Here is a 25,860-nt window from a genome sequence, read left to right on the forward strand (position 1 = left end):
TTTGGGCTGTGTCCTGCTTGCAGTACCACGAGCTGTTTCTCCTCTGCCCTGCTGCCCTTCCTCAGAGCCAGTTGACCATGGACTGAAACCTCTACATCTACAAACTGTGAGCCAAAGTAAACCTCTCTCCTCCTTTAACTCATGGTTGTCAGGCATTTTGTCTTAGCAGCAATAAAGTAACTAAGACAACTTGGAAAACAACTAAGCAAAAAGAAAAGAAGGAAGAAAATCTCCAGGAATTAAGAACAAGCTGACAGGAAAAGGAGAAATCACAGAGGAACTAGAAAAGCTGAAGTTAAGTCAGGAAAAATAATGAAGCAGTTTGAAAATGGGTAATTTTTTGTTTTGTTTTCCCTTAAATTCTTTTATTGGTACATTTTAGGTATAAAATACATTTACATTTATTATTGGGTGCTTGTACCTGTACAGGATGTATCTTGGTTCTTATTTTTTCCCCATTCCCTGCCCTCCCTTCACCCCCTTCACCCTTCCCTATTTACAAAGACTTTGTTTCCAGAAAATGGATAATTTCTGAACATGTATAAATTGTAAAAACTGAACCAAGAAAATATAAAAAGCACTGGATAATTTAGTAACACACAATGAAATTGAATCCATTAAAAAAACCCCCAAACCTACCAACCAAGAAAAGCAACAAAATAAAACAAAACAAAAACCAAAAAAACCCAAAATACAAAAAACACTCAATTCTGAATTAGTAGCTGAGGGTAAGCTCAATGGTAGAGCACATGATGAGCATGTGCAAGGCCCCAAAACTGATCTCTAGCACCAGAAAACAACAAACAGCTAATTTTATTTCCATAAAAATGCATTACAGGGCTGAGATTTAGCTCAGTGATGCTGCCACCTGCCTTGCAAGTGCAAAGTCCTGAGTTCGATCCCCGGTATCAAAAAAAAAAAAAGCATTACTTTTTGCAAAAGAAAAAGTACTGGGTGGAAAAACTGCTTTATGGTAAAAAAAAAAAAAAAAAAAAGATTACTCCAGGGGAGAAAGAATTCCTTACGATATAAGGTGAAAAATGAATGAGGAAAATTTGTAAAAGGTGGCAAAAGAGGTCTGAATATTCTCAGATATGAAACCAATTCAGTAATCAATGGAATCACACTGCAGGTGTTACAAATGTACTATACAAGCCAAAAATATCAAATGTTGGACATCACCAGAAAGAACTCTGGAAATGGAAGAGGAAGCCCTACCCTGATCAACCATCTTATGTCCATTCGTGCACCTGACATTCTGTTCACCAGCCTTCGAGAAAGACTCTCGTGGTCTTGGGAGGGGTCAAATCCTGGGGGCCAGAGGTGGGAGCCAGCCCAAAGGCCCTCAGGCACGGGCTGTGAGTTCTAGAACAGCAAGGGGCTAGTGGTGAAAGAGTGGATGAGGTTTCCAAAGTCCAGGGGCTCAGATGGCACAGGACCTCAGACCTCTCAAGGGCTTGGCTAAGCACAGCTTCTGAGAACGCTAGGAAGACACATCTGTGCGTGTGGATGGACACAGAGAGGTCAGGGTCTGAGCCTGCTCCTAGGGCACCGGAAGGAAACCCTACCTGTGGAAGTGGGAATCCGGCCTTTGCCCTCCCTCTCCATCTCAATCACCCGAAGGCCTCTTTCAACATAACTCTGGAAGAATTGTGAGGAATTTTTCAAAAATGGTTCAATATCAGCATCTGAATATTTCTTCTTATATTCATATAACTCTGCTAAGCCCTGGTGAACAAGAGAAAGGGAAGGTAGGGATGGATGTTCATTAGTGCCTCTTTTCCACAAAGCAAGTCCCTGTTTGGTTCAGTCCTTTCACCCTTACCTCTTTAGTGTTTTCTTTAGAGCCAATCTTCTTAAAAATCTCAGCTAAGAAGTCATTCGCTTTGGCCTTTGATGATTTTTCATCCTGCAAAATTGAAGGATAGCAGAAAGGACTGGTTAGGTTTGAGCTATTAATTAGGAACCAATGGTTGGGCCTGAACAGAAAATATCTCAAAACCCGGGCCTTACTGGTATGTCCCTGCAGGTAATGGTGCAGCAGAAACACCAATACTCCGGTTATAATGCCGGTGGTGTCGGGTTTTCAGCTGCAGTGGATGAAGGAGGAACTGGCCCCCTGTGGCCCCAATTCACTTAGAGTGATTGGGTGATCAATGCCTTGGGCACACACAGAGACCTTTCAGGGGCTCCCACATCACAAGGTTATCAGTGCATACTTTAAAACGTCAGGCTGGAAATGGTTAGCATTAGAGCCCCACAGGAGGAGAGAGAGCAGGCCAATCCCTGGTCCTGACCTCGGCCTGCAGAGGTCTCCAGGGACCTGCACTGCAGACCTGATCCCTTCCCGAGAAACCTCCACCCTTCGCTCAGCCTTTCCCACAGGCCACTCACTATTCGAGAGGCTCCCTTTTCAGTTTCCTTCTCAGACTTGCTCCCAGCCTGGTCCATGCTATGCTTCATCATCCGGCAGAGGTGGGCCTCCAACTCGGACTCATTCTTGTTCTCAATCATGGTGAGGTGGTCCAGGATCTGATGGGAATCAGAACACTCAGGTGGAGGCGATGCCCTCGCCCTGCAGGATCTCAAGCCTCCAGACCAGCTGCAGTTCCACTTACCTTGGGGCCCTTTAATTTGCATAAGGTATGCAGCAGGGTCTTTAGAGTCCTTATAGGAAATTCACTTTTGCATTGCTTCAGTTTTTCCTTGGGGAAGACTTTCATGAAGATGTGGATGTCCAGAAGAATTCTATCCAGGTTGATGCTGTTGATGGTGTCGGGTAATAGCCGAACCATTCTCCAAAGACACTATGGAGAAAAGAAATGAAAGTCAGGAGTGATACTCAAGAGTGAGGGTGCTATGTCAGCGTGCATCCGGAATATGTGTGGATTGGAACCTTCAAGTTCAGCTGCTAAACATGAAACTTTTATTTTTTTGGTTTTCTGAGACAGGGTCTCACTATGTAGTCCAAGATGGCCTCCAACTGAAGGTGATCTCCCTGCCTCAGCCTCCCAAGTGCTAGGATTACACGTGTGTGCCATCACGCTCGGCTAAACATGAAAAGTTACCATCACTCCACTTCATCCCTGATTGAAGTATGACAAGTCATCCACCTCATTGTTCCTCTCCCTCCCTTCTCCTCCCAGAGACGGGGGCCATCATGGATAGATATTGTGAAAACATGGGAATTCTGCCCTGGGTTTCCTTGGTACCCGAGAATAGATTAATTCAGGTGGCTTAACCACCTCTAACCTGAGCAGACAAAAGATCATACACTGCTACCATGTCCTAACAGCATGACATTACAGATCTGTTTGGAGTCTTCTATGAAAAAGACTGAAGTCTTCTGTGGCTATATATTCCAGAGAGAAATGAAATTTGTCTCATCAAACTTCTTGCCTTTTGATTCCCGTGGTGGGTAAACTACCTACGGAGTAGGTCCTCCTTTTCACTGTTTGAGGCCATTTTTAGGCCTGAGCTTGGTGTATAATTTGGAAAAAGGGAAAATGAAGACCAATTATATTTTTTCAGATATGTTTTGGCTGATGTGAGTCAGTGTCTTAGTTCAGATTCTTTCTTCCCTCTACTTTGTTAACAAAGTTACTGCATCTCTGAAAAAAAAAATCAAATAATTTCAACTTCACCTTCATAACAAGCTCTGAGAATTTGGGAGAACTGGCTGTTGCTAGCAGGCTGTCTTGGAGCAAAACAAGTAGGGCACTGGAAAACAAACCAACACAGCATTAATATGTCTCACACATTTATTCCAATTAAAAATACTAAGTGATAGGCCAAGTGTGAATATTCTCTTATTAATAAAGTGAGTACTCATGGATACTTGACATTTAGTTATTTTAAAGAAATCATTATTTAAGCTTATCATTATTTAAGCAATAGTTTGTCACTGTATTTCTTGTCATTGATAGCTGAAGAGAAATGTACCTGAAAAGTACATGTCAGAAGATGGAGGGGCCGGGGATTTAGCTCAGTGGTGCCGCGCCTGCCTTGCAAGTGCGAAGTCCTGAGTTCGATCCCCAGTACCAAAAAAAAAAAAAGATGTAACTGACACATTTTATAATTCTCTTCTAGAAAACTCATGGCACTGGTGGCTTGCAGAGGTGTATTAGTTTTGGGTGTTGTCTCAGACTGGACTGCCTTGGGTTCATGTGGAACTGAAAAGTAATAAACCAACCCACTTGGCAAACCTAAATAAATTACAACTGCTGTACTGACTTTCTGATTTTTAGCATATTCAAAAAGAGAAACCTTCCCAGACTCTAATACAGTGTACAAATGTACCTCAAGATGTTGGTCTGGTCTGACTTCTCCAGAACCTTCACCACCAAGAGGTTCACTGAGCGGATCACCTGCTGCCCCTCCTCCAGGTCTTCGATCCGAGAATCCAGCATCAAGGTGATGAGGCCATGCATCAGGTCTTTCAGGACTCCGGTGGAGGCCTCCCGGGCCAGGCTTTCAATCTGAAACAGCTATCCAGTCCTGATTGTGTTAGGGAGGTTAAAACTCCATAAATAGGGCTGGGGATTTAGCTCAGTGGTTCCGTTGCCTGCCTTGCAAGCACAAGATTCCGAGTTCGATCCCCGGTACCAAAAAACCAAAAAAACCCCTCAGTAAATGGAGCAAACAGGATAAACCTGGGTGGCCTATTCTAGTGAACATTCAATTATACTACATTCTTTTTTTTTTTTTTGGTACCAGGGATCGAACTTGGGTCCTTGCGCTTTGAGGCAGGCGGCGGAACCACTGAGCTAAATCCCCGGCCCTATATTACATTCTTAAAAAAAACTCAGTCCCGAGTTTGATCCCCGATACCCAAACAAAAAAACAGTCAGAGTGCTAAAAGAAAATCACATAGAAACTTTCAGTAATAACCAAAACTGTACATATATTTTTTGTGGTGCTGGAGATTGAACACAGGGGGCCTCACCTTAGCCCTTTGAAATTTTTTTTTGAATTTTGAGACAAAGTCTTGCTAAGTTGCTAAATGGCCCAGACAGAGGAGAAACTTGCCATCTTTCTGCTTCAGGATACCAGAGTGCTTGATTACTGGCATGTGTTGCCATATCCAGTTTGTTCTGCTTTTTCTGAGACAGGGTCTCACATTCCCAAGCTGGCCATGAACTTGCTATGTAGTCCAGGCTGGCTCCAATTCAAAATCCTCCTGCCTCAGCTTCCCAAGTGCTTGTGATTACAGGTGTATACCATCACATACAATTTTAATAATATTTTTAATGTAAGCACATTTATTTGTGAAAAGCCAAATGTAGTCTACTATCCCTGAAAAGACTGGTAGGAAGCAGAACCCTAGGTAGTAGGTAAACATTCTACTTAATATCCTAATTATAAGGTAATCTAGACTGTACTCCAATAGCCAGTAGAAGTGGCCAGCAGCTTGCTGGAGCAATCATGGAAAATGCTGCAAAGTGACCCAGAATGCACGGGAACAGCTGCACTGCCTCTGGCTGAGAGCTCAGTGCATGGCGATGGAGGCTGCTCCACTTCTGCAGCAGCGCCTTACCGAGATCATGTTGCCGATGATGCAGCTGTACAGCTTGATGATCTCATCCTTCTCCAGCTTCTCATCTGCCATGTGTGTGTTGTAGATAAGTCTTAGCTGCATGAAGGTGGCTATCAGAAACTGATCAATGTGTCCAGACATAGCTTCGGCTTTGTCTTCCTGTCTCAGGACCTCATCAATCTGATAACATAAATTCTAAGATATATTTTCCAAGCTTCATACTGAGCAGCAAAAAGACACTTCAAGGGACTTCTCTATAAGAGTATTAGCAAAGCATTTCCAGTATCTTACCTTGGAACAAAACCCTTGTAAAACACTCATCCTAAGGAAGTTAGTCACCCAACATATATCCACTGAGCAAGATATTATCTGGATTAATCACAAATCCTATTCTAAGAAGCTCACCGTCTAGTTCAGGGAATAATCCTATTTAAATGTTTAATTTTTTGCCTGGTATGGTGGTGCATGCCTGTGATCCCAGCACTCGGGAGACTGAGGCAGGAGGATCATCATGAGTTCTAGGCTAGCCTGGAGTACACAGTGAGGCAAGGTCAGCCTGAACTACACAGTGAGACCTTGTCTCAAAACCCTCAATGTATTAAAAAGAATGCTTTTTAGACGCCCCCTTTGGTGATACTGGTTACTGAACCCAGGGCCTTTACATTGAAGTACTCCCCTAGGCCACTTTTTTATTTTTGAGACAGAGTCTCCCTAAGTTGCTAAGTTGCCCTAGCTGGACTCAAACTTGGGATCCTCCTGCCTCAGTCTCCCACAGTAGTTTAGGGATTACAGGTGTAAACTACCATGCTCAATTTTTTTAAAGGTAATTTTGGTATCAGGGATTGAACCTAAGACCTCATGCATACCAGGCAAATGCTCTACTATTGAGCTATATCTCTTGTGGCAATGATCTCTTATTTAAGAAAAAAGGGTGGGGGACCTTTTATATACACTATGAGGTGAATGGTGCCCTCTGGTGGTGTGGAAGCTATGGTCCTACTTTCATTTATTATGTATGCATACTTCATAAGCACAACTTTATATAAAATTGGGAGGGCTTAACAATGATGTTTCAACATGGACACCATAAAAAAACTATGTAGTTTTGGGGAGGCTTACTCTCCTCTTTTTTTTCCTAATTTTATTTATTTTTACTCTTCTTTTTGGAAGGCAACTAACAGAGATAATGTGGCATACACTCTCCTGTTCATACATCATATACAATCACATTTACACATTTACAGAGTCAACGTCTGGGACACTTTATTCTACAAGAGCACTGTAGTGTATTACTTCTCTGTGTCAAACTTTCTAATCAACAGGTTATGTGTAAGTCCCTCAAGTCAACACGAATTATTCTACAAGGTGACCCCGGACTCACTGGACCATGTGCACTGATTCTGGCTTGAGAACCCAGGCAAGATGAGTGATGGAGGGCTGCATAACAGCCCATGTATGCACAAAATGTACTCAATCATTCCGTATGAGGAACTTCCAGTGTTGTGGTTTGGTTATTTTGTCCACTCTACTGTACAACAAACATCTTTGTATAGATCCTGTGTGTGCACTTGTGTTTCTGTGAAAGGTGAGGGGCGTAGTGTTGAATACCTTCTCATGTATTCACTGAACCTTTGGATATCTTCTGTGACTTGTCTATTCACGTTTCTGTTTCTCTTGGGTTCTCTTTTTCTCAAGAGTTAATACGAGTTCTATTAACTAAAGTTATTAATTTTTATTGGTCAAGACTGTTTGCAAATATATTCTACAATATTTCACTTGTTTACTGACTTAGAATATAGCAACTTCCTCTAGATGAAAAATCTTAACTATTTTACACAAATTTATCTCCCTTTTCAAATTCTACGTTTCCTACCTTAATTAGTAGTAGTCTGTCTGCATTCTTCAGTTATTTCAAAAAACTTAGTGTGTAGAGAATAAGTTGTTTCAAATTTCCACAGGGTTACATGTGCTCTTATTTATTTAATGTTGTCCACATCTGTGGTTGGCTTTATCCTCATTTCTGATACTTACATTTTTGCTTTTTTGAGACAGGGTCTGGCTATGTAATTCAGGCTGGCCTTGAACTCACTGTGTAGACCAGGCTGGCCTTAAACACACAGCAATCCTCCTGCCTCTGCCTCAGAGTGCTGGGATTATAGGCATGTGCCAACAGGCCTGGCTATTTTTACTTTTTAATCTAATCAAATAAAATATTTGTTTTTGTTTTACAGGGGTCAGCTTTTATATTCATAATTTTTTTGTGTTACTAGGGATTTATATGTATTTATAATTTTTATTTTTTTTTGGTACTGGGGATCGAACTCTGGTCCTTGTGCTTGCGCAGCAAGCAGTGAAACCACTGAGCTAAATCCCCAGCCTGTATTTATAATTTTTAATTGAGTACATTTCATGAATTTTAATTCCTGCTTTCAAATTTTTTCCATTTTTGTACTTAAGATTATTGTACTAAATCTATTTTAGCCTTCCTTGAATAATAAATGCATTTCAGGCAATATATTTTTTTTCGGTACGGGGAATTGAATTGAGGGCCTCGAGCTTGCCAAGCAGGCACTGCACTGCTGAGCTACATCCCCGGCCCGAGGCAATATATTTTTCTGAGTTTGATTTTTTCAATTATGAGTTTGGAGTAAAATACTTTCCTATTTGCTATTAGAACTTTAGTTTTGGGATGTTGGAAATCAAAGCCAGATCCTCACACATGCTAGACAAATGCTCTACCACAATTGGGCCACACCCATATATATATTTATTTATTTTGGTATCAGGGATGGAACTCAGGACCTTGCATTTGCGAGGCAAGCATGGCACCACTGAGCTAAATCTCTGGCCCATATTTATTTTTGATCAAAAGGGATTTTAGTAGCACGAAACCAGTATTTCTGTGATATTATTTATTTAAAATTTTGTTTGGTTATCAGCAAAGAATTTCATCACTGTATTTTTTACTTTTTGTATTTGCTGATGTTTTCTTTATATATAATTTATTTTTTCAAATGTTCAATGGAAGCTGGGCACGGTGGTGTATGCCTATAATCCCAGCACTCGATAGGCTGAAGCAGGAGGATCACCAGTTCAAGGCCAACCTGGCAAGTGGAAGGCAAGTGTGGAGCACAAAGACTCAAAAAAAAAAAGTCCGATGGGGATATGGAAAAACAAATTATCTTTTTATGAAATAAAATTCATATATGTTAATTAAATCTAGCCTGTTTTCTAATATCATTCTTCCTCAGCCACCCAAGTGCTGGAATTACAGGCATATGTCATGGCTTCAATGTGTGATTTTTAAAAATTGTCTTTGCTGTTCTGAGGCCATTTAGTCTCTAATTTTTTTTTTTTTTTATATTGGGGATTGAACTCAGTACCTTGTGCTTGCAAGGCAGGCAGCCGCACCACTGAGCTAAATCTCTGGCCCTACTCCTATATAAATTTTAGAATCAGCTTCTCAAACTGTAGAAAAAACTCTTGAGATTTTGACTAGAAATGCACTGAATTTATGGACTAAAGGAATTGGCATTTTTCCAATCCTGAATTTTGTGAACATATAGTAGTATGTAGGTATTTGGAAATTCACTAATGTCATTCAATAAAGTAAACTGTTCAGGGTGGGCTCAAACTTTTGATGTTCCTGTGTCAGCTCCCAGAGTGGTGGTGTGCGGATATGTACCATCCTGCCCAGCAGGACAGGACAGACCTTACCTAATACCTCACTCCTATGTCCAGAAAAAGCAGGTCAATGATGGCAGGTGGTGCTGAGAATTGGAGACCAAGGCCTCATGCATGCTAAGATGTGCTCTCCCACTGAGCTATCCATGAGCCTCTGAAACTTTCAATAGACTAACAGTACCAAAAATCTGTTCTGTCTTCATATAGATGTCTAACGGGCTGCAAAAAGGAACACAGCAGAGATGGGACTCTGTCTCTTTCTCTGAGTCAGGGTTCCACTAAGTAGTCCAGACACCTTGAACTCACTATGTAGCCCAGGCTGGCCTCGAATTCATGGTGACCTCCTGCCTCAGCCTCCCAAGTGCTGGGATGACAGCATGTGACACCACACCTCATTCTTGTGATGTATCTCTTGATGACTAACCTCTCAAGTGATAGAAAGCTGACTGACACAAGTGGCCAGAGTAACTTCATTCCCAATTAGAAGTGCATGTACTGTATTACAGAAAAGTTGTATTATTCTTTCCGAATCAACTGAAATAAATGAATCTGATGCTTCATGACCCTTTAATACTTTGCACTGTGTTTCCCCTTTCATGTTTTGAGACAGGGTCCTGCTATGTAGTCCACGCTGGCCTTGAACTCACTCTGTAGCCTAGGCTGGCCTCAAACTAGCAGCCATCCTCCTGCCCCAGCCTCCCAATCTCTTTCTAGGTAACCAATCTCCCATCTCTGATGCCAGCCCTTCCCCATGTCCATCCTCACATTTCTGCTACACTGCAGACTCCCCATTCTGGGTCTGTGCGCCCCGCTGCTCCAACACACAGGGACACCCTCTTCACCTTGCCTGCGGACTGGGTTCCAGCACAGACACCCTGCTTTGGTTCTGACTCCCAGCTCTGGGGATGCCCTCTCACAATGCCTGGGCTCTGGGGCTCACACTGGGACCATTATGGCTCCCACACACTTGCCACAACTGTGGACACCTAGCCAGCTCTGCTCCACCTAACAGCTTTCAGACTAGACTGTTAGGGAAGGAAAGTAAAGAATATTTTTTTTTTAAAGGGAGCTTTTGCTGGGAATATAGCTCAGTGGTAGAGTCTTGAATTTGAACCTCACTTCTGCTTCCAACCCCTACCCCAAATTAAAATGACATTGCTTCTTTGTCTAAACTTTTTTTTTTTGGTACCAGGGATTGAACTCGGGAACTTGCGCTTGCAAGGCAGGTGCCAGAACCACTGAGCTAAATCCCCGGCCCTGTCTAAACTTTTTTAATAGCCTCTCGTTGTCTTAAAATAAAATTGAAATAGCTTCCATCATACGCTGGTCCCTGCCTCTCAAACCACATCATGGACCTTTCCCCTTGTTTCCTTTAACCTGGTGAGCTCCTTCCTATTCCATGCCCTTGAGTGCTATCCTCAACCTGAACATTCCTGTAAGATTTTTCCTGATCACTCAAGTCTAAGAAAAGTGTCTCTCCTGTCATCCCATCTGCTATTTTTACACACCAGTTACGACTATCTGATGTCTTGTTTGGTGACTGGTCTTTGTCCCCGTGAGAGTCAGTCCCCATGTGTTTATCGCTTTATCTCCAGGCTATGATGAATGAATGCAAGGCTCTGTCCTCCAGGGCAAGTGATGATCCAGTGGCCCTCGTGCACCACACTTCTTTTTATTTTTTCTGGTGCTACTGGGGAATCAAACCCAGGGCTTCCTAGCCCTTTCTGAGGCAGGTCTTGCTAAGTTGCTACATTGTGTAGGTTGGACTCAAATGTGCAATCCCTCTGCCTCCCAGAGTGCTGGGATTACAGGCTTGTACCACCACGCCCAGCTAAGTGCACTACTCTTTTCTTCATCGTGGCAGCACTGGACCCTGCTTCCACCATTCTTATGGCTGCTGTGTGCATCGATGACACTGCTGTCATGGGAAACATGCCCATTACCTGTGTCAGAGCTTGGATACTTGCGTTGATGTCACCACTGGCTACTTGGGAGATAATGAAATTGATTGTGGATGCTGTATTACTGTGCATGTCATCAAAGTGTGGAGAAACAGCCCGGATCCTAGAGAGCAGAGCAAAGGGAAAAGTTCTCTATTACAAAATATCCCAGTAAGTGACAATTACAGTTTTCTACTAGATTCAGGTCTAATAGGTAAAAGATTGCCATTGGTCAGATAGTAATCAGTTCTAAAAAGTTTGTGTTTTCCTGGTACTAGGGACTGAACCCACTGCCTTCACACTGTACTGGGGATCCCCAGCCCTTCAGTGTTTCTTTTTCTTTTGGTAGCAGGTATCACACTTGGGACCTTGTGCTTTCGAGGCAGGTGCTGGCGCCACTGAGGTAAATCCCTGGCCCACTTTAGTGTTTTTGAGACTGAGTCTTCCTAAGTGGCTAAGTTGCCCAGACTGGGCTCAAATGTGGGATCCACCTGCCTCAGCCTCCCAGAGTGCTGAAATTACATGTGTACCACTATACCTGCCAAGCCTAGGAAGTATTTTTTTTTTTTTGGTACCAGGGATCGAACTCGGGTCCTTGTGCTTTCGAGGCAGGTGGCAGAACCACTGAGCTAAATCCCTGGCCAAGCCTAAGAAGTTTTAACTGCACACTCCCATAGAAGTCTTTTCTTTGGAGACAGAGCCTTGCTATGTAGTTCAAGCTGGCCTTGAACTCACCATATAGTTTAGGCTGGCCTTGAACTCGTGGTGATTCTCCTGCCTAAACCTTCCAAGTGCTGGGATTACAATTCAGTACCACCAAACCTGTCTCTTTTTTGGTTATTCTAAAACAGGGTCTTGTTGTGTACTTCAGGCTGTCCTTGAACTCACTATGTATCCCAGGCTGGCCTTGAACTGTAATCCTCTTGTCTCAGCCTCTTGAGTGCTGGGATTACAGGCACATGCCACCACACCCAGCTGTCCTGAGGGCTCTTTTTAGATATGTACTTCAATGATCATGAGCTACTTGTATTTAAATGAACAAGTTGGACTTACTTGGGCTCAGGAATAAGAACCGGTTCAAATATGTCATCCAGTTTATGCTGGACAAGTTCTGGCATCTCACATCGGACTGTACCGTTGTCATTCTCAATCTCATCAAGGTCCAGCTGGAATTCTCGACGAACCATCTGGCCGGCCTCAGGATGCCCACTCATGCCTCGGGCTTGGCTAAGGGAAGCAAAAGACAGCTCCTGAACTAAGACAACTTTCTCAGCCACAGGGCAAGAGTAGCACTGCCAGGTGCCTCAAAGCTTCAAGACAGATGTTCAACTTCTGGTTTCAGCCCCCCTGAATGATTTAAGTCCTTGAGTCTAAGATAGTGCTGCAAGCAACAATATCAGTTCGTGAATATCCTAAGACAGCAGCTAACTGTAACATGTATTACATCACCAGCCAACTCATAAATATTATCTTTAATTCACTAATGCTAACACACTTTTTACTTCTATTCTAGAAGGGACAGAAAATGAAGTATGTTTATATTGACTCAAAGCACTACTTTGGGGAAAAAATACAAGGAAAAGATTTAGACTGGCTGGTTTTTTTCCACAAAGTAAACAGTGTTTATGTTTTTCTAATCAAAAGCATCATTCCATGCAGTGTTCAGTACATTTTATACTTTGAAGGACAGACACAAGAACAGTCTTGACAGGTCAGGGCCAGCATTATATCTCAAAAAATAGATATGCAAAGTTTCCAAATTCAGATTGGTTAAAATTATACTCATGACACAACTCAAAATAGAGCTGTGTCACTTAGAAGGCAGTATTTTGAGTTACTAAGCCAATTCTAGGTTGCATGCATTTTACTTGGTCTTATCTCAAGAACAGGAACTTAAGGACAACCAAATAGCACCCCAGGAAGAAGGCAAATCAGTGCTTTAGCTTCATGACATTGAGCTGCCACTTCTGCTAACCACTGTAACATTTATGGATGCCCTCTACCTCTGCTATAACTCTAAGCCAGTCACCAGCCAGAGGGGATGAATCCATGTCAGAAGTTAGAAAGATATAAGAGCCCTGCTAATGAGAAATTAGCAGGCAGTACTTACATCCTATAAGTGCGATACATAATTCTGTCCACGGAAAAGCAGTGAAAGAAGGCACAAGACCATTTAGAAGTGGTTTTGAGACAAAGACAAAGACAGAGACAATGAATACTGAAAGATTAACATCTGGTTACAGGACATTTACCTAGACACTCACTCATGCATGGCAGTGACTACGAGAACTCAAGACTATGCTGAGGACAAGCTCTGAGCACACAAGGCTAAGTCCACAGAGATGCTCTCAGACATCTCTCCAGCCACATACTTGAGTTTGGAGGACATGTCCTCAGCCGGGCCCTTGCGCAGCATGTTGGCATTGGAGGATGCGTTCTGGGTGCGCTGCGGTTTCTCTTCCACCTGTTTCATCGGTGCAGCAGAGGGCCTCTTTGCTGACCGCTTAATCCTCTCCTCAAGCATGCTCATATCCTTCTCAGAAAGCTGTAAAAAGAGGCCACATTTAATATGTTAGGACATCAATCTACTAAAACATGAGGCGAATTGAAAACCTAATTGCAGGACTCCAGAATGATTTATTTTCAGAGTAAGGATAACAGCAGCTACAGTGTTAGGACAAGTTTACTTTCAAAACACTTTATTATTAAATCAAATGTTATTTGTTAATGTCTGCCTAGCTATAATAATTAGAGAATACATGAAAGAAGGATACAAAAAGGAAGGCTATTAATAATATAATTTAAATATATATATTATTTAAAAGGTCAAAAATTAAATGAAGTTTATTGGTCTTTATTTTGTCTTTATTCAATAGATGTGGGCAAGAATCTTTTTTGTTTTTTTTGGTACTGGGGATCAAAGAGAATCTTCAGCTTTGGTCATCAGTAAAATTCCTACCTCCTTTATCTCCTTGCTAGGTGGTAGCAAGGATTTGATTAGGTAGCAGAGGTAACATAATTCAAGCTTGGTATGTATAAATGGTGCTACTATGAGCTAATTGCAATGAAGAACAATGGTTCAGCTGCAGTAGTGACTGGCTCAGAGGAAGCAAGAGGTCAAAAGCAGAACCTAACATGCCTGGGACAAGTGGTCCATGACTATAACTCAAGCCTCTTTGGATCAGACCAGTACCAGTATCCATTCTGTCCCCAAGGAAGTTCTTGCTAACTGAAGAATCAAATGCCTTAAAAATCACAGAGCAGATTGCCACAAAATTAAAACCCTACGGTAACTCTGATTTCTTGATTCAAAAATAGTTTTCATGTCTAAAGCAAACTGCTATGAATAGGAATGCTCAGAAGAGAAAATCTGATTTCCAGTAAACAGAGCCCAAATGTCCTACAATAATCAGAGATGCATTAAGCACCTATATGGACTCTAGGATACACTGATGGGTTGAATTTACCAACAAGTGGTAAAAGTTAGGTATAGTTAAGATTGTAGGAAACCCTACCACTAATAAATCTTGGAATTCTTTTCACATCATATAGACAACACCCAGGGGAAAGATACTCACATTGCCAATCAGTTTGAACACCTGATCTCCGTGGACATTGTACACTGTGACGATGGTGTTAAGAGCTGCGTTGCGGACAGCATTATCCCGGTCCCCTATGTGAACAGCTATCTCCTTTAAGGCTTTTCCCGGGGTTGGTTGGCAAACATTCATGCCATAGGACTCGACCAGACAGCCCAGCTCCTCCAGGCACTCTGGTGGGGGAAGAAGGCGAGACTAATGAGACTAACACACTTTGGCACAGCAACCTCTCCTTACTAGATAAATCTCCTCTGCAATGCGTCATTCTGGCTCTGCTCAACTGTTTCTTGTACATACACTTTTAAGTTTGGTGGTTTTTTTTTTTGGTACCAGGGATTGAATTCGGGACCTTGTGCTTGTGAGGCAGGCGCAGCACCACTGAGCTAAATTCCCGGCCCCTATACACACACTTTTACCAAAGAAACAATGACATATAGCAAGTACTCCTGAAAGAAAGGCAAGTCTGTGAGTCAGATGGCCCCTGTGCACTTGATTTTGTCAGCAGGGTGGTAATGAGCGGTGCCTGTATCACCTGATACCTTGGCCCCACCAGTGTGCAACTCATCACTCTCACAGATTAAGTCAGAAGGTGGGAACCAACTATATACCGACACAAAAGAAATGTCCTTATTCATCAGCACTACAGGAAAGAAGAGTTTGTTTTACCTGCTCTCTGCTTAGAGTTTTTGGATTTAGTTCCTTCCATGACAAAGGGGAACATCTTGCTGGCTGGGTAGACAAGGCACATCCGGTTTAGGATGGCACGAACATCTTTCCGAATGACATCTTTTGGTTCTCCAACCTAGTCAATGAGGAAAATGATGAAGTGAGGCCTTGGCTGAATAGCAATGGTCATCTTGTACGTGACTGTACCATGAAAGGGGCGTGAAGATGAATGGTGGAAGGTATCACCTTATACACACAAAAAAGGCAGAGGGAACAACAGTGTAGGAGTTGAGGTCAGCTGGAAAATTAAGATCTCCCAAGATGAGAAGAGCACATTCATTACCTTGAGGATGAGATAGGGAATGAAGGAAGATGCTTCATTTTCAGTGAGATGATATTCCTCCTCACTCAGCAGTGTGAAGAGCAATTTTAAATATTCCAGTGCTTTCATTAGGACACTTGTATTGGTGTCAAAAAACCTCAGGGTAAGCCATTTTAAGATAAGATCCAGACAACCAATGACACCTTCTTTTTCACTCTCCAAGTGCTTAAAATAAAACAAAACAAAAATACCACAAATAACACTGTAGAAAAGCTTAATATCCCCCCCCCCCATCTTTTTGAGACAGGGTTTTATTATGCAGTTCAGGCTGGCCTTGAACTTGCAGTGATCCTCCTGCCTCCTGATAAAAGCTTAATCTTTTATTTTTTTGGTACCGGGATCAAACTCAGGACCTTGCACTTTTGAGGCAGGCGGCAGATCCACTGAGCTAAATCCCCGGCCCCAAAAGGTTAATCTTTATTAAGGAAGTACTTCTTAAATTTTACTGGAGCCCAAAAAGAAAATGACAGATTCTAAAGTATTCAGTTAGGACCTAAAAAATACTCATAATCACTTGGCTAGTCAAATAACCCAGCTCTACCAAGAACATGGTATACTCCACTTCTTACTGAAGGAATGGAAACTTCTCATTACTTCTGAGGGCTTGGTATTTTCTTTTTTTTTTCTTTTGGTACTGGGGATCCAACTCAGGTCCTTGCACTTCCGAGGCAGGTGTCGGAACCACTGAGCTAAATCCCCAGCCCTGGGCTCGGTATTTTCATACACATATTCATCCATCATAGACTTACATCGACCATGACAGCCAGAGCTTTATTGTGGTGCTGAAAATCTGAATGAAACATCTCATCTTGTAACCATTTAGCCACACAGCTAGACATCTGAGTCTTCAGCTGTTCTATGTATTCATCCCGTGGGGTGGTAAAATTCCACTTCAACACCTGAAAAAAAAAAGTGAAATGGGGTTGGTTCTGAAGTGTTCAAGTGAAACGAAGCAGTCTTATTTAATGTAGCTGTAGGACTCAATAGGATATTTTTTAAATTAAATAAGATTCATTTGTAATTAAATGAAAAGCATTATATTTCCAGAAACTTAACAAATGGAAATTTTTTCTTTGTTGTGGTGGTTGTTTTTTGAGACACAGTCTCACAAAGTACTTCAGGTTGGCCTCAAACCGTGGTGATCCTCCTGCCTCAGTCTCTCAAGTGCTGGGATTGCAGGTGTGCATAACCACGCCTGGCTTGAAATCTTGAAAAAAATTTTGAGCAATTTTTACTACAAAAATCAAGGCTTGGGGACGGGGATTTAGCTCAGCGGTTCTATCACTTGCCTCATAAGCTCAAGGACCCGAGTTCAATCCCAGTACCAAAAAAAAAAAAATCAAGGCTATAATTGCTTTGCACAGTGGACAACGTTGGCACAATTTTAATACAGGAAAAGAATGAAATATCTATCAAAATTAAAAAATGCATCCCATTCTAGGAATACACACACGGGCACAAAGACCTATATTCATTTAATGTTCTTGTAGCAGAAGAATCTGTACTAGTGAAAGACTAGTGGCAATTTAAATGTTTAAAATAGTGGACTGGAAGCCGGGCGTGGTGGTGCATGCCTATAATCCCAGCACTCAGGAGGCTGAGGCAGGAGGATTACCATGAGTTTGAGGCCAGCCTCAGTTACATAGTGAGTTCAAAACCAACCTGAACTACGTAGTGAGATCCTGTGTCAAAAAAAAAAAAAGATAATGGATTGGGGAATAAAGGAAGGTATATACATATAATAGGGCAATAAAAGAATGACACACACTCCTACAAAATGATCTTTAAAATAATTCAAAATCATTAGAAAAAAGATACTGAACAAAAGAGTATGTATGGCATGTTCCCATCTGTATAAAAGGAAGCCTTCTCTCTCTTTCTCTCTCTCTCTCTCACACACACACACACACACACACACACACACACACACACACACACACACGAGGGAATGTATAGGTACGAAGCATTCCTGGAGCAATATGCAAAAAAACAAAAAAAGGTAGTAACAGCTTCCCAATGCAAAGAGACTGAAATGGAAAATATACAAGAGACATGCTTTTTATAATTGGTTTAAGCACTATATTCTGTACTTTGTAGTTTTAGTTTTTTTAAAAAAGCAATGTACATATTTTAGAAAATAAAAAACTTTATGTACAGAGACATCTTTTTTTTGGTACTGGGGATCGAACTCAGGACCTTGCACTTTCAAGGCAGGCGATGGCACCACTGAGCTAAATCCCTGGCCCCAAAACTTTATGTACATAAAAAAACCAAAACAACTTAAATTATTTTTGTTTTGTTTTTGCATGCTTAGGATGGAGCCCAGGGCTGTGTGTGCTGTACAAGGGCTCCTCCACTGAACCACAGCTATCCAAGAGAAGTGAGTGAACAAGCCATGGACACAGTCCCCACCTGCGTTCTCAGACTTCACACACAAGGAGGATTAAAGCAGCAGCCCACTGCGTTGTGTAGTTGATAAAGATCGATGAATACTTTTCATTCTTTGATTTTTAAAATTAAACACAACAAAATCAAACTCCAAAAGACTGAAAAAGAGCCAGTTAATTAGTAAATATGTCACATTATGAATTTCAGATAGAAAAGCTATTTTTGATTAACAAAATTAAAAAAAGACAAAAAACTGAAGATTTTTGTCCTTTCTTTACCTTTAATCCCTTTTCATCTTTCATCCTTTGCTCCTTTCCATTTGGAACAACAATAAAAATGGGTCCAGATTTGTCTTCATCCTCCTTTAAGCTGGTTTTGCTTGGTACTTTTTTTCCTTGTGTACTCTGCAAACAAAGTTCAGGGAATACTAATTAACCAGGCCACTTCTCCTAAGGAGGATGAATGTTGCCTCAGTAAAAGGACATTACAGAAACCAGAGATGCCTCTCTCTTAGAAACAGATGAGTTAGAGCATCTTGGATTTAAATGTTCTTGTACTGGTTCTCTAGAAACATTTCTAACAGGATTCTTCAGTAACTGGGTAGTTCTTGGGCTGGCAAAGAAATATAGCTGCAAAAGCCACTAACCCCATTAGCCTAGATCACCAATTATTTTTGTTCCTTGGATAGTTTGTTTCTTTCTTGAAATCTTCAATATTATATCTTTCCATATTAATGACATTTTAAATGACTTTTATACATTTTACACCACTTAGTCGAGAAAGTCCCTTTATTTCTCTTCACATTTAAAGTATCTCATCACTGGAGCCACAGAGAACCTGCTTAGACAAAGTTGCTAGGAACTCTTTAGTGCACCCTACCCACCCTAATGGGGATGGAACTCAGGGGCGCTCTACCACTGACTGACATCTCCAGCTCATTATTTTTTATTTTGAGACAGGTCTTGCTAAGTTGCCTGGTCTGGGCTCTTACTTGTGATCTTCCTACTTCAGCCTCCTGAGTGCCAGGATTAAAGGTGTGTGCCACCATGCCCAGCTATTAAAAGTGGCTTTAAAAAATAATTAAAAATTTAGAATCTTTGTATCAGATGAAAATAGAATAGTGAACAGTACATATGTTTAAGGTAAAAGATGAATTTTATTACTGGAATCATCATTATTTTTGTAGCAAAAATTTATTATTTCTACTTGGCCAGAATTTCTTTCTAGTCCAAACACTGAAGTCATTCAGTCAAAACAAAATATGAGCTCATTTGTGTGAAATTACTTTGCAAACTGCAAAAAGCTGGAAAAAAATTATGCCATTAAGAACAGAGTCAAAAATACTTGAAGGCACCTGTGATCAAAATACTAAAATAAGCACTTGCTCAATTTGGGATGAGGACAGAGTGAAGGACAGGAAAAGAACAACGTCATTGGATAGTTTAGAAAATAGCTACCCACTTAAATTAACTCATAGAGTTAAAGCACCAAAGCATAGGGCAGAAAAGTGGGTAACTGTAATATGTAGAAGAATGTGTACAATGTGCCCAGTCTATGATGGAGGTACTGAATAATAAATATTTCCACTTTTATACATTTTCATTGATTACATGCAGTAAATGAAACAGTTTTCTCCATTTAGATTTACTATTAGGCTTGCTATTCATTGTTTACGTGGGAACGATGTTCTTTAAAGCATGCAACTCTGCATGGATACTGAAGGAACAGTAATTCAAGTCCCACTCGTGTGCAGACAAGATATTTCCCTGTGGACTAATCAGATCACCTTTTAGTATGATGACTTAACTAAGGCAAACTGGAAGGAGGCTGAGATTACCCTTCTCTCAAATCCAGACTGACCTAAAGTGTTCATTCTGCCAGAACTACATATGCTTTCCTTGTCTGTGCTCTCCTGCAGATCTTCCCAACAGATCTGCATGACAGGACTGTGGAGTCCTTCATGACAAGCTGTCTCTGTTTTAGGTCTTACTAAAAATGGGCCACAGAAACGTGTACAAATATTTAATAATTTGATATTATCAAGAATAGTGATGTTCCTTCTTATACAATGTGCTTTATGAACAGAATGACTCAGCATGTAAAATCCATGTAAAAAGCAAATCTACATGTACGTATGCAAAGGTAACACACCTTTGTTTTAGAGGAGACCCCTGGAACTTTGGCCTTTTTCGGATCAGGCTTGGCTTCTACAGTGCAGGAAACAGACTCTTCAACAGATGCTTTAAGAAAAAAAGCATGTAATGTAACTAATATTTTATTCTTTGCAGTTAAACATATAGTAATGATGAGAAAGTCTGGAGGTAATTTTTTTTTTTTGTACAGGGGATCAAACTAGGGTCCTTGCGCTTGCGCAGAAGGTGGAGAAACCACTGAGCTAAATCCCCGGCCCTGGAGGTAATTTTTTAATTAAAAAATTTTTTGGTACTGGGGTTTGAACCCAGAGTCTTTGCACTGAGTTACCTCCTAGCCCTTTTCAACTTTTCATTTGGTATAAGGTCTCACTAAGTTGTTAAGTTTCTCAGGCTGGGCTTGAATTTGAAATCTTCCTGACTCAGCTTCCCAGAGTGCTGGGATTATAGAAAGGTACTACCATGGCTGGCTGAAAGCCTATAGTTTTAATTAATTTATGTATTTATTTTTGGTTTTTTGTTTTGTTTTGTTATTTTTATTTTTTAGTACCAGAGATCGAACTCGGGACCCTGTGCTTATGAGGCAGGCACCAGAACCACTGAGCTAAATCCCCGGCCCCTGAAAGCCTATAGTTTTAAATGTATTAATTCATAAGGTGCCTTCAGTTTTATTTTACTATTTTGCTACGGAGGACTGAACTGAAGGCCTCACAAATGCTATGCGGGCACTCTACCACTGAGTTACATCCCTCATCCTCTTTAAATGAGAGAGGGTCTACTAAATTGCTTAGGCTCGCTTTAAGTCATGATCCTCTTACCTTAGCTAGCCAAACTGAGATTATAGGTGTGCACTATCACTGCTGGGACAGTCTTTTCTTTTTCAGGGAGTGGGATGGGTACTCGGGATTGAACCCAGGGCCTAGTGAGGCAAGTGCTTTTCAACTGAGCTACAGCCCCAGCTCTAGATTTTTTCCTTAGCATCTCCCCATTCCTTTTTTGTTAATTTTTATTTTATTTATTTATTTTTCTGGTACTGGGGATCGAACTTGGGTCCTTGTGCTTGCGCAGCAGGCAGCAAAACCACTGAGCTAAATCCCTGGCCCTTTTGTTTATTTTTTTGAGGCAGGGTCTCTCTTTGTAATTCAGGGTGGCCCTGAACTCACACTATGTAGCCCAGACTGGCCAGGAACTCGAAGCGATCTTCCTGCCTCAGCCTCCCGAGTGCTGGGATTACAGGCACGTGCCACCATGCCTGGCCTTCCCCATTCCTCTTTAAGTATAACAGTAAGATATTATTTCAGATCGCTTCTCGGCCTTTTGGCTAAGATCAAGTGAAGATATTATTTCAGAGAAGCTACATTTCCTATAATAATATTTAAAGTGTAGTTTGAAAATTATTATTCTAAAAATTATTTTCTATGTAGCAGTTTTAAAGAAAACACTTTTTATCAGGTTAATAATTGTTTAAGGGGAGGGCTGTCATCTTTCAAATTCATTATCTTCTACAGAGCAAGATTCCAATAAATGTTAAAATTATTTATGTACTGGGGCCAGGGATTTAGCTCAGTGGTTCCGTCACCTGCCTTGCAAGCCCAAGGACCCGAGTTCGATCCCCGGTATGGAAAAAAAAAAAATTGTATATGTACTTCGATACCAAGATTTTACACATACAAAATTTCTTTTATAGAAAGCATCAACAATTTATACCTCAATATTGTTTTAAGCAAGAAGTCTAGAAAATGAAGATGTTATAGGTAATATATTATAGACTTTTAACATCAGAATGAAGAAATCAAGAACTTTCTCTCAAAGATTAGTGGGGTCTAGGGATGTTGCTCAGAGGTAAAGTGTATGCTCAGCATTCACAAGGCCCTGGATTAAATCCTCAGCACCAAAAATCCCCTTTAAAACAAGTGACAAACCAACAACCCAACCAACCAACAAGCAAACATCATGATGGATAAGCAAACAGACAAGTGTGATGGAAGAACTCATTTGTGACTACGCACAATTTTAAGCTGGTTTAAGCATAGGCTGGCTATTTGACTTATTTAATAAGAGTAATGAATCTCTTTGAGTTTCCTCATGTGTTAAAATAAAGTGGGTTAAGATAGATATCCCCAGTTCCTCTTCTAACTAGAATATTCAAGAGAAAATAGCTGTGGGAACCTTAAAAACATATGGAACACTTCAGAAAGGACTATTTCAGTGTATTATATCCAAACACCTTTCTGGACCTGAAACCAAATTAATTATCTTATCCTTTTAGCACAGTTCTTGGTATAAAAATGAGTATCTGACAACTGTTTGAGGAAGGCGGTAAGGAGAAAGGGGCTTGGGATCTAAGCTGGAGAAATGTGATAAAAGGAGGACATGTGGATGTCATTTTAGAGTACCCTCAGGTCACTTCTTTCCCCTTCTACCCTCTCAAAATACTTACCTGATGTTGGCTGGAATTTGGCCGGGGCCGACCCTCCCACTGACTTGGATGTCACTTTAGCAGGTGCAGTGGGCTTGGTTGGCATGTTAGCTTTGGCTTTCTCTAGCATGGCCAGTACTTGATCTTTAGAAGCTGGCTAGAGAGGCAATATAACAGAAGAGGGAGGTGACATGGGTGCTGCATTCTTACTAAGCTTACATTTTTCAAGCACAACTGAACTCCTGATTTTGAAATAACAGTGAAATGAGGGAAGTAGCATGCAGTACAAGAGAACTCCCACACATTATGATGTCACACTGAAGTAGCTATCATTCTAGAGGGTCACTGTTCTCACTCCATGAAGTCGGCCGACTCACAGATGTTCTACACTGCTAAATACTTTATTTTGCTCTCATTAGGATTTCAAATTGAGTCTTATTGTAGATAATATGTCTTTTACTTATATAAATTTATGTTCAATTTGTTTTTGGTACTGGGGATCGAACTCAGGTCCTTGCGCTTGCGAGGCAGGCAGCAGAACCACTGAGCTAAATCCCTGGCCCTTACGTTCAATTTTTAAAAACAGCAGTAGCAGCAACAAGAAATGGTACCTTTAGTTTTCCAGTAGCCTTGGCCATTTTTTCATATCCTAAATGCATCATGAAGAATGGCAAAGCATCTTGGGCCTTCTTTCTCACATCTCCATTTCGATCTTCCAGGCAGGAGTAGAGATGAGGAACACAGAGAATTAGGTCTGTAGGGGTGGAACGAAGAGTAGGTAGTTTCTCAGCCAGCCAGCCCAGAAGCTGCCAAAGAAAATAAGAGAATGTTACATATTTCAAATGGAAATTTGTTATTATTTGTGATCTGGGCATTAAATTATAAAGCTCTAATAGTTCTTAATATTTTTGGAAGATGAAAAATTCAGTTATTTAACTAAAGATCTGAAACATTTAATGACAAATTCTATCAAGTCTTCTATTTTATGCCCATACTGAGGTTTTGCCAATACCTCTGAAATAATTCACATCTGTATTTACTTTTTTTGGAAATTTTTATTAATTACAGATTCACTTGCAATTACAATATAGGAAGATCCCAAGAATCTTTGTCCAATTTCTTTGTAACACTTTACAAAACCATACTACAGTAAGGGCTGGGGATTTAGCTCAGTGGTTCCACTGCCTGCCCTGCAAGCGCAAAGACCCGAGTTCGATCCCTGGTACCAAAAAAAAACTATACTACAGTATCACTGCTAGGATTGACATTGGTATAATCCAGTGAATTTGTTCACATTCCCCCAGTTTACTTATACTTGTTTGTATATACATTAAACTGATAAGAACAGATATACACTTGATCTTAGCCAAAAGGTCAGAAATGATTCATTTGTATATATATTTTCATACAGTACTATCAAATATTTGCTATCATATCTTTCAGCACAGCCAAGATTCTCAACAGTTCCCATCACAAAGGTTCCTCATGTTGCCCTTTTATAACCACCATCATCCCTCTTCCTGCCCCTTCCCTGGCAACCACTAGTTGTCCCTTTTTTAACCATAAATGGAATTAAGCAGTATGTTCATGATTGTTTTTTATAAGCAGCCTAACTCCCTGGAGATTTAGGGGTTTTTTTTTGGTACCAGAGATCGAACTCAGGACCTTGAGCTTGCAAGGCAGGTGGCGGAACCAATGAGCTAAATCCCTGGCCCTAGCTGGAGATTTAAATTGTTGCATATATCAACAGTTTATTCTTTACTGCTCCAGAGTATTCCATACACAGATGCCCAACAGTTCAGTCATCTGCTAGAGGATACATGAGCTGCGTCCTGGTTTTGGCCATTAAGCAGTCAGATGCTCTACTCCTTAGCTCTACTCCCAGCTTTTAGCTATTATTAAGCTATTGTGAACATTTGTTTTTGTGTAGATGTAAATTTTCAGTTTTCTGAAATAAGTGTCCAAGAATGAAATTGTTGAATCATATGGTAACTCCATTTTTAGTTTTACAAGAAAATGCTTAGCTGTTTTCTGGAGTGAATATACCATTTTACATTTCCACCAGAAATGGATAAGTGTTCAAGTTTCTCCACATCCTTGCCAGTATTTGGCATTATCATTCTTTTGAACTTCAGCAATCCTGATAATTGCATTGTGATATCTCATTGTTGTTATTTTATTTTTCTGGTGCTAACAATGTTGATGGGCTTATTTGCCATCAACATATCCTCTTCAATGAAAACTCTATGTGTTTGGCATATTTTCTAATTTTTATTTTCCAGGTTCATAATTTATTGTACAAACTGAGTATTACATGATGAGTGACAGCTCTTCCAGGCGCAGGAACTTCACAGATGAAGTCAGATACTGTAAAATCCTAGTATACACAATGCCCCGAGTTTGATTCCCAACACACTTATGTTGCTTTCACAGCTGGTGTTTTTGGTGTTTTAGACCTTAACTTGAAATACAAGATCATCAGAGCAATGCCTCCATATGTGGCCAGTACACAATTCATTCTACCTGTGAGAGTGTAAGAGTTGAAAATTTTTTTTTTTTTTTTTTTTGGTACCAGGGATCAAACTCTGGTCCTTGCGCTTGTGAGGCAGGTGACGGAACCACTGGGCTAAATCCCCGGCCTGAGTTGAAATATTTTTTGATGCCAGTGAACTGGTACTGCGCATCGGCTTCTGGACCTGTCATGATTTCAATCTCGCCAGAGCCACAAATCCCACAGCTGACATCCTTCAACGTACACAGCTCCCTCCACCACCCGGCCGGAAGAAGCCGCCACATTTTCTTTTTCTTTTCTTTTTTTTTTTTGGTATTGGGGATCGAACTCGGGTCCTTGTGCTTGCGCAGCAGGCGGCGAAACCACTGAGCTAAATCCCCAGCCCCTATATTTTCTAATTTTTAAAAAACTATTGAGTTTTGAGTTCTTTATACAGCTTAGGTATTACTGCTTTCTTGAATGTGAAGTATTTCTTTCTTGGTAACGGGAATTAAATTTAGGGTCTCAGGCTTGCCAGGTAGGCGCTGCTCTGAGCTTCATCCCCAGCATTTTCTCATTCTTTTTATCCACATTAAGTGTTTTTT

The 25,860-nt window shown here is 40.9% G+C and overlaps 1 protein-coding gene, 1 non-coding gene and 1 pseudogene across 9 annotated transcripts in view; all 3 read right to left on the reverse strand.

The window, feature by feature from the left end:
• Positions 1-25,860, reverse strand: part of Ckap5 (cytoskeleton associated protein 5) — a 112,515-nt gene that overhangs the window by 2,568 nt on the left and 84,087 nt on the right. For 5 of the 8 annotated variants that reach the window (XM_013074880.3, XM_021264218.2, XM_013074881.3 and 2 more), the window contains exons 25-43: positions 23,376-23,570; positions 22,786-22,921; positions 20,347-20,435; positions 18,474-18,599; positions 16,557-16,706; positions 15,769-15,972; positions 15,426-15,561; positions 14,739-14,932; positions 13,533-13,705; positions 13,271-13,294; positions 12,214-12,387; positions 11,164-11,284; positions 5,537-5,716; positions 4,300-4,487; positions 3,645-3,720; positions 2,619-2,807; positions 2,395-2,532; positions 1,826-1,909; positions 1,569-1,728 (exon numbers count right to left, since the gene is read on the reverse strand). In XM_013074880.3, the coding sequence (XP_012930334.1) occupies positions 1,569-1,728; positions 1,826-1,909; positions 2,395-2,532; positions 2,619-2,807; positions 3,645-3,720; positions 4,300-4,487; positions 5,537-5,716; positions 11,164-11,284; positions 12,214-12,387; positions 13,271-13,294; positions 13,533-13,705; positions 14,739-14,932; positions 15,426-15,561; positions 15,769-15,972; positions 16,557-16,706; positions 18,474-18,599; positions 20,347-20,435; positions 22,786-22,921; positions 23,376-23,570 (2,737 nt within the window). The remainder of the gene's footprint in view (positions 1-1,568; positions 1,729-1,825; positions 1,910-2,394; positions 2,533-2,618; positions 2,808-3,644; positions 3,721-4,299; positions 4,488-5,536; positions 5,717-11,163; positions 11,285-12,213; positions 12,388-13,270; positions 13,295-13,532; positions 13,706-14,738; positions 14,933-15,425; positions 15,562-15,768; positions 15,973-16,556; positions 16,707-18,473; positions 18,600-20,346; positions 20,436-22,785; positions 22,922-23,375; positions 23,571-25,860) is intronic. The other 3 variants (XM_087205045.1, XM_021264219.2, XM_021264217.2) reach the window with 1 other exon arrangement.
• Positions 15,224-15,334, reverse strand: LOC147829571 (small nucleolar RNA SNORD67). Its single transcript, XR_015449052.1, has one exon. It is a non-coding gene; the product is annotated as a small nucleolar RNA SNORD67 (small nucleolar RNA).
• LOC147829572 (U2 spliceosomal RNA) lies at positions 24,021-24,149 on the reverse strand (annotated as a pseudogene).

This window comes from Heterocephalus glaber, unplaced genomic scaffold, assembly GCF_053883595.1.
Source record: "Heterocephalus glaber isolate CG9 unplaced genomic scaffold, H.glaber_assembly_v1.0 deba00000594, whole genome shotgun sequence".
Lineage (NCBI taxonomy): Eukaryota > Metazoa > Chordata > Mammalia > Rodentia > Bathyergidae > Heterocephalus > Heterocephalus glaber.